Raw genomic sequence first — 18,628 nt, 5'->3', positions numbered from 1 at the left:
TGGGTGTCGCACAAGGGCGAGCGCTGCTGCGTGGTTGGTCTTGCAAAACCCGCCACTGATGCTGCAAGTGCGTGCATGGGGTCATTGCAAGCCTGGGCTCTGCTGCTGCAGCTTGCCCACGACTCTGCAAGCTGCAGACGAGTGCAAGCATTTCGTAGCGTAGCAGGTGGTGCTGCAAACTGTTGCAAGGGTACGAGCGGTGCTGCACTACAGGCTGCTGAAAGCAGGTCTTCTTTTCCCGGTTACGAAGTGTTGTGGTTGAGATTCTATATTCTCATCTAACTCCACATCATTTGATTTTAGGCGGAGATTTGTATGGGTTTTTTCCCTTTTTCTTTTTGGTTAATCAAATAGTATACGTGTTAGATGACACTTGGCAAATCCGTAGTTTCTAAACCCTGTCACTTTAAAAACAGTGACCACAGCTGATACCATGCAAGAACATGGGAGGGGAAAGAAGGTGCATAAGTCCAGGCCGCTGAAAGCACTACCAAACGCATAGAAGCCTCCCCTAGAAATAGTTTTCACGAGATCAAAATGCAACAAAATAGGATCGAGAAAACTGAGATCAAAATTTCTGCATTTACATGGCAGTCGAGACTAACCTTAACATCTATGTAGTGATCACAACACATCGATTTTGGCGCAATCAGCTTGGGTAGAATAGTACACGACAAACAGTTTCAAGGCATCACAAAGAAAGTCGCAACTTCTATCGTACTACTACTAATGACTAAAGTCAGAGCAATTTGAACTGTACTTCGCTGGAAGTCTTTGGATTGGCAGTTCACATAGCACCAGAAACATCAACGGTACACCTTTTCTGACCACCTGCAATAAGATGATACTGCTGTCATTAAGAGAATATGCACATGATTGCTAAACAAGAACTGTTGGGAAAATGGAGGAATTTTGGTAGGCTAAATAATAAAACAACCAGTACAACGTATCAATTGATTGACACCTGGTAGACGTGTAACAAAATTAGTATATGATAATGTTATCCAGCAGCATTTCTTACCTTTATCGGTAAGTAACAACCTTCAATAGACTGCTTGTAACAGCTATGCTACAGATGTAGGGCCACCTCTGCAATGCGACTCTTAAATTGAAAAATGCGGCACATTCCCCAGCCCACCCTCTTCATTGGGCCCTCTATCCAATATCAGAACAGATGAAGTCATCAGATGGCTGTGCCTGTCAGAAACAGATGAAAGTTTAATTTGAAAACAAAAATAAGTGGCAAATCAAAATCTAGTTACTCACATGACGTTATGTGGTGCTTGAAATCCCTACAAGCTCACTTCTATCCCAACAGTTCAACTGCAATGCTTTGGTCTTGAGTTGCTCAAATGCAAATTTTAATTTCTGCTTTTGTCCATATGTTACATCAGGCAAATTAGAATCCTGCAGCAAGAATTCACTTAAATTAAAACCATTGCCAGTCTGTCCGAAGTCTAAATACATTTAGGAACTGCAAAGCAAAGCTACCCATGGTATCACAGAAACTATCATTAGAACAAGCCTATCTGAGCTACATTATTATTTTATGCTTTCACTCTCAAATTAACACATTATGAAACAAAAATGTTCTATTTGAAGGAGGCTCAAAGTATATCTATATGACTACCAAAGAAAGGGATCTGTGTCATCATTGCTCACCAGCTGATGCCTTATATAATGCAGGATGCCTTTGATAGCCGTTTTACTCAAAGAAAGATTTGGATGGAGCCTCCGATCATTGAATAAGAAGACCAGTATGGTTGTGACAACACAAACTCGTTGTGAAAGCTCCCTTGGGTAATCTGAACTGGAGACAGATGAAAATCTATGCTCATCTGCTGCGAAAGATTTAAGCATCTCCAATGTGCAGCAGAGAACCTTGTCATTCTGCTCAAAAATGATTATGCAGGGCTTTATGAAGTATTGAAATAATCTTGTCTTATCAGATTGAAAGCCCACTTCATTTGTTTTTGACAAATCCTGCAGATGCATTATAACAGGGGGTGAAATTAATTCACATCCACAACCAACAGTGGAGTGCAAAGAGAACACAAGGAGTTAATCAAGAAATGGTGGTCAGGAGAAGCATGTGAATGATGGCACACCGCATGCTAATCAAATAATAAAGACAGTCATTAAATGCTCTTAGCATCAACCATATGACCTGCGCTACCACCATAAACACGGTCTATCAGTTAAGTAATATGTTCAAAATAGTAAATTATATTATGCCAAATACTCCCTCCGTCCCATAATGTAAGACGTTTTTTGACACTAGTCTAGTGTCAAAAAACGTCTTACATTATGGGACGGAGGGAGTACGTCTGTATGAGGTGACAGGGGTGTTCTAAACACCAAGCAGAGCTCAATCTAACCACCATTTTGAATATCTTTATAACATATACTCCCTCCGTTCCTAAATATTTGTCTTTCTAGAGATTTCAACAAGTGACTACATACGGAGCAAAATGAGTGAATCTACACTTTAAAACATGTCTATATACATCCGTATGTGGTGTCCATTTGAAATCTCTAAAAAGACAAATATTTAGGAACAGAGGGAGTATAAGGCAATACATTTCTGTAAGGCTTAAAATTAGCTGGAAAATAATACTGGGTGCTTGGAAAATAATACTGGTTGCAATAAGCTTAAAAATGTATCAACTTTCGAATACAGAAGGGTACTCACCAGAGCAGCGTCGACCAAGTAGCCAGCTATAAGCTTAATGAAATCTTCATTCATGAGCTTATTTGTTGCTGCATCGAGTGTGACAATAATTCTAAACAGACCATTCATGTTATGCAATGATGGTTTTCGTGCCTGCGGTAAAGCTAACATGAGTTCAATGGTTGTTGTGAGAATACATAAAAGATAACAGTTTCAAAAGCTCACAATCTCATTAGATAAATTATTCCACATCAATTCAAGGACCAGGGAGCCATCACCCATCTCAGATAAGTAAGTCAAAATTAAGTGATTCAAGGTCTTGAAAGTCTTCCAATTTGAGACCTTTTCGGCATCCTCCAGAGTACAGGACATGCCTAAATTAACAAATTCAAAGGCAAGTGTCAGGAAAAAGTAAAAAATAATTGAAGTGCACACATAACTATTCAAAAAATAAACCTTAGTGAGGGCATAAAACGTAGTCGGTCACAATGGTACATACACCCCTTGAGACTGAAAAAAATCAACTAAACTTCCTCTACCACCACCTCACCCCCTCCTACCCTCAATGTACACCGCATCCCCCACCCTCCAATCCCTCCTACAGGCAGCCGCCTCATCTAAACCCCTCTTTAGTCTCTCTTCATCTGCCACCTTCACCTCTCACAGCAAGGCAGAGGTAGCACACGAACAGAATGAGACAGCAGCGGCAGCATGCAAGTAGGTTCAGAGAGTATGCGAAGCAGCGAGGGGCCTGAGAGGTGACGGTACAGGTAGTGATCCACTCATGACCCCATGCTTTGAAACTCGCCAGAAAGAGCAATGAAGACAGTAGTGCCTGCCGCCATCACATTGGATTATCATTGCGAGGTTGTTGCATTTTTCTGGGTATCATGAGGGTTGAAATGCAAAATCCAGATTGCATTTTATCATGAGGCTGTATGTTTTCAAGAGGCTGCATTTATATGTTTCAAGGATCATGGAGATACATCTTTTAAGTTTAAAGGAATATCTGCAATCTTTCAGAAGTTTTCCATTGTTTCTGCTAAGAAGAACCTTCCATTTTGTATTATGAAGTCTTGTCACCGACAATGACTATCATATTGTAGTCACTCCATAAAACATTTTAAAAAATTAGCCACATAACCAACTTAATAAGAGCAAACTTTGCACTCCACTGGTACACATAAGTACATGTGAAAAAAGCATGTTGTGGTACTCACCACAATTAACATCAAATCGTGCCATTAATAATGACAAGAAACTGAGTTGCTCTGTTATCTGTAGATTCCCAGCCTTGTATGTTGATTGTAGAACTTCAATAATCCTAATTAACATGAGGGAGTCCAGCTTATCACCTGCATTATATAATTATATATTATCCACAAACCTCAATGAGGAATGGTTGTGGAATAAAGTGGTACTGTTGAATAAAAAAACTTACTTAAGCAACAACAGGCCAATGGCTCGATTGTGTCAGGGAGCAGACTGGAGAAGTAATAAAGGCATGAAATGACAAGTTCTTGGCAATCATGTGGAAGGCTAACAAAAGGCCCAGCCTCTACCGTTCCAGATGATGCTGTTGGCAAAATGAGATTAGCTGAAGATTAAAACAGAGGATAAGATGTCTTGAAAAGTGGATTACTTACATTTAGTGCCAAATAACTGTATGAAGGGACGCAGGTTTCCAAACTCAGTTTTAGGGAAATACTGTCCGATTTTTAGGAGAAGCTCCAAAACAACCTACGATAGTTCATATCATCATAAATTAACATAATTTATTGAGAAGGTTAACTGCAGATGTGTAACCTGGCTATAATGACTATGTTGACGAATGGTTTAACAGCTCTCTACTCGACAAATAAACTCAACATACCTTTGTAACTGAGGGAGCTTTATCAACTGATTGTAGCAATATTCCAGGAAGCTCGCCTATCCAAGCGCTACGATATTCCGATAAGCCTGAATCAATTTCAGTAAACCATATCCCTGATTTCTCCTAAGCAAGGATAAAAGAAAGATGTTAGGAAACACATCATACATCAGTACTCTGATGTTGTTTTCAGCTAAACATACAGAATGATTAAGTGCGGGGAAGTATCTTGTATTGGTCACACCACAAATTGACATGAAAAGTTCACTAGAAAGAAACTCAAAACATATCTACAGAAAAATGATTAACAGGTTACGGACACTCAATTTTTCAAATGATCAATTCTCAACATGATTGGCTGGTGTTAGGAGGGAAAGGAGAAGTTTGCTGTGAGAGCTGAGTTTTGCCATGTTATTTTTCTTTCCGATTGATCATTTGTCAGAATTTATCTTTTTTCGTTTCTCTTAGTGATGTGTTTGAACTCGCCATTCTATGTTTCATAGAGTACAATATGACTACCTTAACCTTTTTAATCCATGCAGCAATTTTGTAATCCATATCAGAATTATGTACATGCAGGCGAGCTATTTTTCTGGATGATTAAATATATTACATCACAACACATACAGAAACAATTTAAGTTCCAATAAAAGCACCTACAGGAAGTAGCATTTCTCCCACTGCATCCAAATACGGCAACATTAGCTTGCAATCCACCTTGGAATCTCTAAATGCATCTGTAAATGCCTGCAGTTCAATATACTCTTATTTCGATGAAGTTGCAAAATAACCAACATATTGACAGATCAGTAAAAGGAAATCAGCCATACCTCCAACAAATATCCTTTTGAGTCATCTGCACAATTGGCTATAAGACCCGGTATACAAGTTATAAGTGGACTCAAATGCGTTTCCATGAGATCCTTGTTACGAAGTACTTTTGCCTGGTAAATCAAAAGAGATCACCAATCAGAAAAATATAATAATGAAATGGCAGAGGAAAAAACAGAAGACGCCTAAGATTTATCAGCAAGAAAGGGCAACAATACACATCACTTGTTGAAACTGTTCAAACCACAGACAACCTTTGTAAATAAAGAAGATACAAACTGGCATAACTCCTCAGCTGGAAACATTGTATCATCCACACATGTGCTCAAGCACAAAAAGAGTTCAGCAATTTTCAGATTGAAGACGAAAAATCTGTCATCTCCCTGCCATGAGAAACACAAGTTCATAAGAACCAAGATAAGCTGTGAGCAAAATGTTTGTTATGGCAAAAACCTTCTGAAGAAAGCAGGATTAAATGTCTTATGTTAACACAAGAGCTCCGTTAACATCACAAGTCAATACTTAAGTACAAAAGCATATAATTACCAACAAATTAAAAACCAAATGTTCTGTATACATTAATGCACTACAAATGCACGGACATTCTATCCACTAATCCACAAATAGGACCAGCAACTTTATGTGCCATTCGGAACAAAGGAAAAACATAAGAATTTTGGAGGATTGAGTTCCCATAGAAATGTTTCCTAACAGGACGTCAGAAGAAAGGAATGACTCATAAGGAGACCATCCCATAAATTTTGGGTAGGGTGTCACAATTTCATGTGCTTCCCCTGTCTGACAACCTCGTATAATCCTTCCCCAGACCCCACCTGGCGTGGGAGCTTCTAGCACTAGGTCTGTCCTTCAGGTTTCAGCATTTCTCATCTTGTAGGAATCTGGAAAACATAACATCCAGGCCTCCTTTGGTTTGTAGGAATTTCATAGGAATTCGCCCTATAGTGAGTCGTATTACAATTCACTGGCCGTCGTTTTACAACGTCGTGACTGGGAAAACCCTGGCGTTACCCAACTTAATCGCCTTGCAGCACATCCCCCTTTCGCCAGCTGGCGTAAAAAATTAACATTAGCCTAGACTCAATGGAAAAATTCCTATCATATGCATCAAATGACATCTCTTTCCCTATAGGAATTGAGATGCATATCATCTCAGGTCTCCTTTGGTTTGGAGGAATTTTGTAGGAATTCTATAGGATAGGATTTCTAGAGGAAAATTTCCTTTAGAGTCCTTTGGTTTGTAGGAGGAATAAAATCCTATTCCTACGGACGAATCCTTCCTACCCTCCACATTTCATAGGAAAATAAACATTAGCATATACTCAATGGAAAAAATCCTATGATTTGAACCAAAGGAGTAAAGGACATCCCTTTTCCTATTCCTATTCTATAGGATTTGAGATACATGTCATCTCATTTCCTATGACTTTTCTATTCCTATAATTTTCCTACCCTATGAACCAAAGGAGGCCTCACTTCCTATGATTTTCCTATCCCTATGATATTCCTGTCCTATGAACCAAGGAGGCCCCAAATTCTGGTGCTCTTCCAAGTCCTACATTGTTTAAGGTCGCGTGTTCTAATGAGACCATTAAGGAATCCTCCATTACCTCCTAGTCAACTTATGTTGGATTTATTCAGCAATTTGTTATGATCCCTCCAGAGCTACAAAATCAAACCATACAATGTTTCGCTCTAATAGTTAGTAATTAGCAGGAACAACTTCATACCTTCTCATGAAACAAGCGTTTCACTCCCCATAATTTCTTTAGATATACCAACACAGAACTATTCAGCCAATCAGGCCCAAACTGAGTATTTGATCTACCAAATTCCATCTGAGATTTCTTTGCCTCGTGAATAAATGTTGTACATATTAGATGCAGACAATGAAGGGCTGATAATAACGCTTCACTTGACTGAGCATCATTAGCTGGCTTTGCACAGATTTCTGAAGCTGAAACCTCTATCGAATTAACGAGAATTCGGATGAGGTTCTGAAGTTTTATTAGTACATCAGATGTTGCAAATGCTCCTGCAATGCAGTAAGTGAATAAGATAATACAATAATAAGGATGAAATTACAGAAGAACATAACCGAAAGTAGCAAATAGTCAGGTAAGATGTGTCATGTGTATCTACAAGATAAGAAAATATGCTGCTATAGGGCTGTAATAGCTGCTTATGCTATCACCCATAAAAAAATGCCATTTCTTACAGTTTTGCTCTTACTTCATATTCCGAATCCAACTAAACAATCCAAATCAATTATATGTCAGTTAACTCTCCTGATTATACACTTTCAGATCTGCTGATCATAACGAAAACAGAAAATGACCCTTCTCAAAAGCTATCCCAATAATTAGTATTCGGAGTTCACTTATTTCGTGACCAGGTTAGCACTTAGCAGACGGTAGATCCCATTGAAAACAATGTTGAAGTGTTAAATATCTAGGGAGTTGAGTGCTCAAGCGGCTAAATATTGGGGTTTCTCTGATCATGTTACAACTAAATTCACACTCCGCGTTATTCGTTCCTTAAAACTTTATAAAATGTGGCGGCATGGTGGAGCTGCACAAATTTCATTGCAACTAAGGAAGCAACAAAAGAGGATGGTGTTTACAAGACTTACCACTTCCAGGGTTATCTTCGTCAAGGGTAGGTTTCCAAAGTTCTCCCATAGGACGGTTATGAACCTGTAGATCACGAGCAAAGATTTCGATCATTACATTATACGTATTCTACATTTCAGAACATGTGCACTTGCTATTTCACCAAGTTCGCCATCACAGTTCCAGGTGCGGGAAGAAAAAAATGAAGGAAGAAAAGATTCAGCTTGCTAACTGCACAAACCAGTCGATTTGATGCATCATCATTTTCCGTCACACGAGCAACCAAGGAAAGACAGTGGGCAAGCCCGGCAAGGACACTGTTAAGTTTACTCTTATCCTGCAGATGGATTCTGTCGTTGCTCAGTACAGCAACGAAGTTGTTGAAAGCCTGTCAGAAGGAATGGTGCAAAAGAAATTATTAATTAGTAATGAATATGGCCAATTACACACCTAGCAGGAATGACAATCAGTCTGAATGCATTTCTAACAAACTAGACTTCATTAGCACAAAAACAAGCATTCAACTTTCAACACATCAATACATGACTGAACTCCACTGACCTGTTCAGCATATCTGGGAAAAGAGGATGGGAAATTGAGGACCACGAGCTCCAAAAATCTGAAAGCCATTAACTGGATATCCATAGATAGGTGTGTCATTCCATTCAAAACATTTGCCATCAACAGAGATAGTGTACTGCGGGTAGACATTGCATTGTCCTGTAATAAACAGAAAAGTATCACATGATGACATCTAAAGCCAAGAAAATAGGAGTAGATATAGAAAACTGGAGCAGGTCAAGAGAAAAATAATAATATAAGATGCTAAAAAAGCAAAAATATGGCATATATGAGCTTATACTACTTAGAAGAGACTCCAGGGTCCGCGAAACAAAATAGACACTAGACAATAGTGGGTTAAACCAGAATGAAGGAATGTTTGGTGCTTCATTGTTTGGAGCACATTAAAAATTATCACTGATCAACAAGTTTTCAACAAATAGGGTTTCAATTTATATTTGCATATGCAGTCAATAAGCAGCTACATTATGGTTCGCGAAGAGAAAAAAAGGAAAGCTTAGAGTTTCACTGTTTGGAGCACCTCAATGCATTATCAATGATCATCAAATTTTGTAGAAATGGTGCTTCAATTTATACTTGCAGATGCAGTCAATATCAATAAGCAGGCTAGTACATTATGGTTCATGAAGAAAAAAATCATCACATGATCAAGACTCAGTTTGCACCCTGTGCATATAGGGTGATGCAAAAGGCTAAACATAGTATCTCCATTGTTCAAATAAATGTTCTGGTCATCCCAGCAGCACATTCGGTCGCAGAAGGGAGGGGGGGTTTACCTCTTTCAAGGATGGGAATACAAGAGACTGCAGTAAACTGTACAACGAGTCACGAACCACCTTGTCACTGTCACATATCCGTTCCTGCAGCTTCTCAATCATAGCAACCTTGTGCAGTTTAAGCTCTGCTGGATGCTTGGTGACAAGATCCTTTATTCCATTCATTGCAGCTACAACAACAACAACAACAAAAAACAGCCGTGAGCTGCTGTGTACAGAGTGTATTAGACGTCCCAATGCGCCGGGGCAGAGGGTAACGGGCAGCTCACCTCGCCGCACTTTGGGATTGTAGTGGACCGTCTGCTGCAGGAGCTCCCGCAGCGTGAGCCCGCGCTTGTTCACCGCCATGCCCGCCCTCTCCGACGCCATGGTCTGCTCCGGCAGCACGATCACTGCACGCAGAAAAACACAACAAAAGCAACCCTAGTTAAGCGCCGCCACACGTCAGAACCAATTTACTACTAGCAACGAAGCAATGTGGCTCGACTCACGTTTGGACTTGATTTCCGTGTTGGTGGCGTTCTTCGGCGGCGGGAGCTTGCGCCCTACCTTGTGCTTGTACTTCTGCGAACCACCAAGAGCTTAAAGGGTTAGCATCGGCGGTGGCTCCGAGCGGAGACTGGGGGCTGGGGAGCGCTTCTGGGGACGGTCGCGGTGGTTACCTTGAAGTCGACGCCGCCGCGCTGCTTCGGCTTGGACTTGGCCTTGGGCTTCTTCGACGCCGAGGCGCCGCCCGTTGGTCGTCCCATGGCGCGGGTCGGTGGGGTTGCTCGGGACCGGAGGCGGCTGGGGAAGAAGGAGGAGGCGGCGGCGGCGGCGGCGGCAGAGGCAGAAGATATGCGAATAGCGAAGAAGTGTTGTAGTCGCCGGGGAAAGCGAGGACAAAGAAACGAGGCCCGGTATAAGGCCCAGTTGGCCAGTTTGCCCCGCCAGTCAGGCCGGCCCTCTTATGTTCAGGCCCGCTTCTTCTCTGCTTATTCCTAAAGAAAAAAAACTTCTTCTCTGCTTTGTTTCTTGGGGATTTTCTTTTTTTTTTCTCGCGGGAAAAACTTTCGATCAATCATGGTAGTACAACAAACACAAGAAATAATAAAAATTACATCAAGATCCATAGACCACCTAGCGACGACTACAAGCACTAAGCAAGCTGAAGGCGTGCCGCTGTCATCGCCCCTCCCTCGCTGGAGCCGGGCAAACTTGTTATAGTAGACAGCCGGGAAGTCATCGTGATGAGGCCTCATAGGACCAGTTCACCAGAACAGCAACTATCCCCGATGAAGATTAGCGTAGATCAGAAGGATCCAAACTGAAGACACACGGCCATAGACGAACGACGACCAGATCCGAGCAAATCCACCAAAAACAGATCCGTCGAAGACACACCTCCAGACGCTCACCGATGATGTGAGACGCACCACCAAAACGGGGGCTAGGCGGGAAGAAATTTATTCCATCTTCAGGGAGCCTCTGTCGTCTCACCTTCCTGAGCAGGACACAAAACCTAACAAAACTCGAAGAAAGATCTAAAAACGAAGCCTTCCCACCACTAATGTTAGTGGCCAACTCCGCCCCATGGCCCTAAGGTCATGTGACGCCCGGATATTTAAGCTACAGTAACCCTCTACTAATGATGCCACGTCACCATGGTTACTGTTAATAAGCTCACGTTGATTCAAACCAAGTTCAAATTCAAATTTAAAATTAAGTCAAATAAATTACTTTTTCAAACTGCAAAACTAAATAGTTCATATTTTTGCAAATATTCCATAGTCATTTGTGATTAGGAAAACAACATAACTAAAATGCCCAAATTGACCCTGGCATCCAAAACAGTATCCAAAACAGCATCGTTTAAGTCGTTCCTATTTAAGTAAAATTAATATGAAATCATCTTACTCCCAAACTTTTGTGGCAGTACTATATACTAAATAGTATTTGTTTTGACCAGTGGCACTTTTAACAAAATTGGTTTGCAGCAGAAATAAATAGAAAGCAATGGTGAAATAAAGAAAATAGAAAAACCAAAAAAAAGAAAGAAAGAAAAAGACCCCTAGGCCACTTGGTCCAAATGGCCAAGGCAGCCCACCAGGTCCGACCGGCCCAACCCGGCGCCCCTCATATGACCTAGCCCACACCCCATGATCCCCACTCCACCCATCTCTCCCCTCGCTCCCCTCCTGGCGCCGCCACCCTCCAACACACGCACGACGTACGCTGTGCAGGAGGCGCTTGGCCCTCGCGCTACCCGCCCGACCGCTGGCCGTAGCATCACCGCTCTCCCTGACCCCGCAGGACGGCGTGCTTCAACCCCGGGCCGCCCCGCGACCCTACTGCCGCCGATGAGCCGCCTGCCGACGACAACCTCCCTCGACCCGCGCCATGCCTCACCTTCATCCATCGGCCAATGATGTCTACTACACAGCCTTCTTCTTGTAGACGTTGTTGGACCTCCAAGTGCAGAGGTTTGTAAGACAGTAGCAAATTTCCCTCAAGTGCATGACCTAAGGTTTATCAATCCGTAGGAGGCGTAGGATGAAGATGGTCTCTCTCAATCAACCCTACAACCAAATAACAAAGAGTCTCTTGTGTCCCCAACACGCCCAATACAATGGTAAATTGTATAGGTGCACTAGTTCGGCAAAGAGATGGTGATACAAGTGGTATATGGATGTTAGATAAAGGTTTTTGTAATATGAAAATATAAAAACAGCAAGGTAACTAATGATAAAAGTGAGCGTAAACGGTATTGCAATGCGTTGAAACAAGGCCTAGGGTTCATACTTTCACTAGTGCAAATTCTCTCAACAATAATAACATAATTGGATCACATAACTATCCCTCAACATGCAACAAAGAGTCACTTCAAAGTCACTAATAGCGAAGAACAAACAAAGAGATTATGATAGGGTACGGAACCACCTCAAAGTTATTCTTTCCAATCAATCCGTTGGGCTATTTCTATAAGTGTCACAAACAGGCATATAGTTCGTACTAGAATAACACCTTAAGACACAAATCAACAAAAACCCTAATGTCACCTAGATACTCCAATGTCACCTCAAGTATCTGTGGGTATGATTATACGATATGCATCACACAATCTCAGATTCATCTATTCAACCAACACATAGAACCTCAAAGAGTGCCCCAAAGTTTCTACCGGAGAGTCAAGATGAAAACGTGTGCCAACCCCTATGCATAGGTTCATGGACGGAACCCGCAAGTTAATCACCAAAACATACATCAAGTGGATCAATAGAATACCCCATTGTCACCACAGGTATCCCACGCAAGACATACATCAAGTGTTCTCAAATCCTTAAAGACTCAATCCGATAAGATAAATTCAAAGGGAAAACTCAATCCATTACAAGAGAGTAGATGGGGGAGAAACATCATAAGATCCAACTATAATAGCAAAGCTCGCGATACATCAAGATCGTACCACCTCAAGAACACGAGAGAGAGAGAAAGAGAGAGAGAGAGAGAGAGAGAGAGAGAGAGAGAGAGATCAAACACATAGCTACTGGTACATACCCTCAGCCCCGAGGGAGAACTACTCCCTCCTCGTCATGGAGAGCACCGGGATGATGAAGATGGCCACTGGAGAGGGATTCCCCCCTCCGGCAGGGTGCCGAAACGGGTCTAGATTGGCTTTCGGTGGCTACGGAGGCTTCTAGCGGCGGAACTCCTGATCTATTGTGCTCTCCGAAGTTTTTAAGGTATATGCATATATATAGGAGGAAGAAGTACGTCGGGGGAGCCACGAGGGGCCCACGAGGGTGGAGGGCGCGCCCAGGGGGTGGGCGCGCCCCCTGCCTCGTGGCTTCCTCGTTGCTTTCCTTACGTACACCCCAAGTCTTCTGGATTGCTTCCGTTCCAAAAATAAGTTCCGTGAAGTTTCAGGTCAATTGGACTCCGTTTGATTTTCCTTTTCTGCGATACTCTAAAACAAGGAAAAAACAGAAACTGGCACTAGGCTCTAGGTTAATAGGTTAGTCACAAAAATTATATAAAATAGCATATAGATGCATATAAAACATCCAAGGTTGATAATATAATAGCATGGAACAATCAAAAATTATAGATACATTGGAGACGTATCAGCCAACTCCAATGCTGCCAGCTCTGGCTGCCTCCTCTTGGCGCGCCCGCGCCCGAGGACCGCCCCGCTGCTCCTCCAACGTCGCCGCACCAAGCCCCTCCGCCCCGGCTACCGCGTCGATCCGCCGTCGTCCATGCCTCCACGACTCGTCTGACCCCACCGTCGCCATCGCTGTGAGCTTCCAGCCTTCACTGACCTCCCCTCGGTCCTCCCCGTGCCTCGTAGTCTCGTTCCAGTCGACCGTTTGGTCGCCGGAGCCGTCGATTTCGTGCGGGCCGCCACGCTGTGTGGTTGCCGACGAGCACCACCGCATGCTCGGTCGGTTTAAACTGGTCGTTGCCTCACTGACCGGTGGGCCCGCGTCATTAGCGCGGTAATTAGCCACTAACCCTTCCCCACTAACAGCCACAGGCCACTGGGCCCCAAAGCTAAACAAAGTTAATTAAAATACTGTTAAGTAACTGTCCGAATGACATGTGGGACCTACCCCCTCTAATTAACCCAGTTAATAAATTAATTAAAACAAAACTTGTTTTAATAATTGTCACACTGACCAGTCAACATGCAACTGTTGACTGCTGACCACCCTGCTAACTTAGCAGGGGCCCCACCAGTCGGCCTCTGTTCACTGGACAGTTGACCCAGTCAGCTGGGTCCCACTGTCAGCCTCTTGTGCACCCTGTTGGGTACATTTCTGGTTACCCCTAACAATTTTCTATTTAATTTCGAATTAATAATAATTTCAGAATATTGCTAAAACTTTAATAATTCATAGAAAAATAACCGTAACTTGGATGAAAAAGTTTTATACATGAAAGTTGCCCAGAATTTCGAGAAAAATCCGAATACGCAGTCCATTCGTCTGCCACACATCCCTACAATAGCGAAAACACAACTTTCCCCCTCCGGTTCATCTGTCCGAAAACGCGAAACACCGGGGATATTTTCCCGGATGTTTCTCCCCTTCACCGGTATCACCTCATAATGCGTTAGGGCACCCCTAGCACCGCTACTTGTCGTGTCATGCATCATTATGCATCTGTTTGCTTATTATTTATTGTTTCTTCCCCTCTTCTCTCGCTAGACACTGAGACTGGCGCCGCTGCTGGTGCCCCGATCGACTACACTGTTGACCACCCCTCTTTCTTGCCAGAGCAACCAGGCAGGCAAGCCCCCCCCTTGATCACCAAATACCGCCTACTCTCTTTCTACTGCTTGCATTAGAGCAGTGTAGCATGTTACTGCTTTCCGTTAATCCTATTCTGATGCATAGCCTGTCATTGTTGCTACAGCTGTTGATACCTTACCTGCAATCCTAAATGCTTAGTATAAGATGCTAGTTTATCATCAGTGGCCCTACATTCTTGTCTGTGTGCCGTGCTATACTATCGGGCCGTGATCACTCGGGAGGTGATCACGGGTATACACATACATATATACATACTATACAGGTGGTGACTAAAGTCGGGTCGGCTCGTTGAGTACCCGCGAGTGATTCCGATGTTGGGGGCTAAAGGGCAGGTGGTTCCACCCAGGTAGTGGTGGGCCTAGGTTCCCGACGGCCCCCGACTGTTACTTGAGGCGGAAACCACCTAGGTGAGAGGTGGGCCTGGCCCTGGTCGGCGTTCGCGGTTACTTCGAAATAACACGCTTAACGAGATCTGAGAATTTGATCTGAGTCTGGCTACTGGCCTATACACACTAACCAACTACGCGGGAACAGTTATGGGCACTCGACATCGTGGTATCAACCGAAGCCTTCGTGATGTCAGCAACTGAGCGGCGTGCGCCGGGTTGGACCGCGTAACGCAACTTCCTTTGTAATGGAGGTTGCTAGGTCTGCTCTCCGCCCGCCCTCGCAACGTGCAGGTGTGCAATGGGCGATGGGCCCAGACCCCTGCGCCATAGGATTTAGACCGGCGTGCTGACCTCTTTGTTGTGCCTAGGTAGGGTTGTGACGTGTTGATCTTCCGAGGCCGGGCATGACCCAGAAAAGTTTGTCCGGCCAAAGGGGATCGAGCGTGTTGGGAAATGTGGTGCACCCCTGCAGGGAAGTTTATCTATTTGAATAGTCGTGTCCCTCGGTAAAAGGACGACCCGGAGTTGTACCTTGACCTTATGACAACTAGAACCGGATATTTAATAAAACACACCCTTCCAAGTGCCAGATACAACCCGGTGATCGCTCTCTCACATGTCGATGAGGAGAGGATCGTCAGGTAGGATAATGCTATGCGATGTTACTTGGTGAACTTACCATCTACTCTCTTCTTCCGCTGCAAGATGGAGGTTACCAGAAGCATAGTCTTCGACTGGATTAGCTATCCCCCTCTTATTCTGGCATTCTGCAGTTCAGTCCACCGATATGGCCCCTTTACACATATACCCATGCATATGTAGTGTAGATCCTTGCTTGCAAGTACTTTGGATGAGTACTCATGGTTGCTTTTCTCCCTCTTTCCCCCCTTTCCATTCTACCTGGTTATCGCAACTAGATGCTGGAGCCCAGGAGCTTGACGCCACCGTCGACGACGACTTCTACTACTTTGGAGGTGCCTACTACTACGTGCAGGCTACTGACGACGACCAGGAGTAGTTTAGGAGGATCCCAGGCAGGAGGCCTACGCCTCTTTCGATCTGTATCCAGTTTGTGCTAGCCTTCTTAAGGCAGACTTGTTTACTTATGTCTGTACTCAGATATTGTTGCTTTCGCTGACTCATCTATGATCGAGCTCTTGTATTCGAGCCCTTGAGGCCCCTGGCTTGTAATATGATGCTTGTATGACTTATTTTATTTGTAGAATTGTGTTGTGATATCTTCACGTGAGTCCCTGATCTTGATCGTACATGTTTGCGTGTATGATTAGTGTACGGCCAAATCGGGGGTGTCACAAGTTGGTATCAGAGCTGACTGCTTGTAGGAATCCCCCTTCCACACTCCTTGGACGAAGTCGAGTCTAGATATTGCTAAACTTTTACTAACATGGTTGTGTGCCTTACGGGCCCACATCGCCATTGGGTGGTATTAGGATCTTTTACTCCTCGTCTATACTCTGGGACTCTGATCTCTCTTCTATTCGGGTTAAATGATTTTCTAAAATCTAACTTTAGGTTCTCGAAAACACTTTCCCCTGAGAGCCCCTTCAGTCCAGATGATCGCCGGCTGCACCAGAAGATTTTGAAGTTACTCTCCGATACTCTTTCAAGACTTTGTGCCCGTTGCTTTTGCAATTCCCTACCACCGAAATATCCCTATGGATAAATACATACACTTGCCGCTCTTACTTTTATTCCCAGTTGATCTTGTTATTACAAGATACCATGAAATCCTCTTTATTGTTCCGAGAATATTTTGTGCCTACAGCCTTGCAGTTCTTTGCCACATAAATACCCCTATGGATAATTTCTCGTCCTTATCGAGTATCCGCTCATCCCCCAGTTGTTCATGTGTTTCACAATGGTCTTCGAAATACTATTCGATCCTCTAGAAATCCTTAGTAGCTTATTGCTCTGCAATACTTGTCTGTTTGCATTATGAATGCTTTCATATGTCTGGCAATATTCGTTAGTATCCTTAGGCACCGTCATTTTGATCCTATTGATTCAACATGAGTGCGAATGCATGCAATCGTTAGTTGATCCTTTTAAATTATCTTTCCAGCTCAGACGTCATTTTAAACATGAGTTGGTTCTCAACCAATCCTATTGCCGTCGATTGTACCCCTAAGGCTATTCAACTTATCCATCCCTAATCAGAACATTGCTTCTGATCCCTTGATTTGAAAATCATAATTCCTTTGCATTTGAGCTCTGGATTAGTCAGTTGTTTCTATAATCCAATGCCTTTGCATTGTTACTTCCTCTGGTTGTGTGCCGATGCTCACATCAACTCTGTTATGGACCATCGGATCCTTGTTGGATTTTATCTGACAATGTCCTTCATATTCAATCACTTTGGAAGTTCTTTCCCTGATACATAATGCCATTGGTAAATCATATTCCTTGATTTGGCCAACCATGCTCTGCTTTCGAGCTGGTGATATTTACTCTTGAAGCTTGTGGTATATGTTTCCAAGATGCCCCGATGGGTTGAACCTATACCTTCTCTAAAACTGTGTGAACCCGAAAGTTTTCACGAGTCATACTCTTCTGGTGCTTTGCCAGGTAAAATTTCATCACTACAACTTCTTCAAAAATGAAAAGTGAATGAAAGGTTATGCATTGGAGAAGTGGGAGTCGACCTTGAACTTTGTGTTCATGCCCATGGACACGATGTAGATCATATCATTAAAGTTTCTCTTCAATTAAATATTCCCTTGGTATAAGTTCATCTTATATCTGGGATCTGGCCTTTCGCAATCGTGGTTCCGACCGTATTTTCTCTTTGATTCCATTTCTCGGGCAAGTTAAAGTACTTGTCTTCTGTAGATCAATACATCTTCACAACCTCTATTTTTATCTTCCTTTGAGTATTACCCTCCGGTATATCGAGAATATCAAAGAACTGTGTCGCTTCCTATGAGTCTACATCTAGTATTGCTTCTCACCGATTTTAGATTCCCACCAGGTTTTGAGTTATTATTCACTCGAGAACACCGATAAGTGAATCGATTCCGCACTCCGATTCAATAACTCGAAGTAATTCTTGTTGCTTACGAGCTTAATAATCCTTCAAGTCATTCCTAGCCTCATCGACTATATCATTATTGTGCTAAATTTGAACTGTGCTACCTGGTCCTTTTCGGAGCACAATTTTCAACGATGGCTAACCTTACATCGATCTTCCTCATCATATAACTTCGCCTTAAACAGCAAGCTTGATTTCAAGTTTGTGTCGTACCCTTGGTTCCAATAACCTTTCGCTTCTTCATTCACTTGACTTGATGTCCTCGTCGATCGGTTACATCTTCTTGAAAACTCTCGACAAATGTGTCGTGATCATCATCAACATCCTGAGCTCTTCCAAGATATATATCAAATTCTTGATGATAAATACCATCCTTGCCCCTCGATGGGTTGTGTTATCATCGACCACTTTATTGCCTTCCGTTCAACACAAACTTGTTCGTGTTTTGTGTTATACTTTGAGTTCTTTGCTACCCAACATTGTTCTTCTTTACCTTGGATATTACCATCTTTTATGTCAAGAATGTCATGAGGATT

At 42.9% G+C, this 18,628-nt stretch overlaps 1 protein-coding gene across 2 annotated transcripts; it reads right to left on the bottom strand.

Moving 5' to 3' along the window:
• Positions 1-550: 550 nt before the first annotated feature.
• Positions 551-10,240, bottom strand: LOC125538637. Of its 2 annotated transcripts, none has more exons than XM_048701895.1 (21): positions 10,023-10,240; positions 9,852-9,924; positions 9,630-9,752; positions 9,361-9,530; positions 8,564-8,722; positions 8,244-8,390; positions 8,023-8,086; positions 7,121-7,425; positions 5,627-5,755; positions 5,372-5,485; positions 5,202-5,288; positions 4,545-4,667; positions 4,318-4,411; positions 4,113-4,247; positions 3,892-4,026; positions 2,897-3,045; positions 2,693-2,824; positions 1,663-1,983; positions 1,267-1,407; positions 1,022-1,197; positions 551-831 (listed from the first exon to the last, which is right to left on the bottom strand). In XM_048701895.1, exons 1-19 carry the CDS (start codon positions 10,107-10,109, stop codon positions 1,273-1,275), a joined length of 2,682 nt encoding a protein of 893 aa, XP_048557852.1. In that variant the 5' UTR covers positions 10,110-10,240; the 3' UTR covers positions 551-831; positions 1,022-1,197; positions 1,267-1,272. The 2 variants fall into 2 exon arrangements, with proteins under 2 accessions (XP_048557852.1, XP_048557853.1); XM_048701896.1 differs by having other exon boundaries at positions 1,022-1,155.
• Between the last annotated feature and the right edge of the window lie 8,388 nt (positions 10,241-18,628).

Source organism: Triticum urartu, chromosome 2, assembly GCF_003073215.2.
Source record: "Triticum urartu cultivar G1812 chromosome 2, Tu2.1, whole genome shotgun sequence".
In the NCBI taxonomy this organism is placed as follows: domain Eukaryota; kingdom Viridiplantae; phylum Streptophyta; class Magnoliopsida; order Poales; family Poaceae; genus Triticum; species Triticum urartu.
This window is presented reverse-complemented; position numbering and strand designations above follow the sequence as displayed.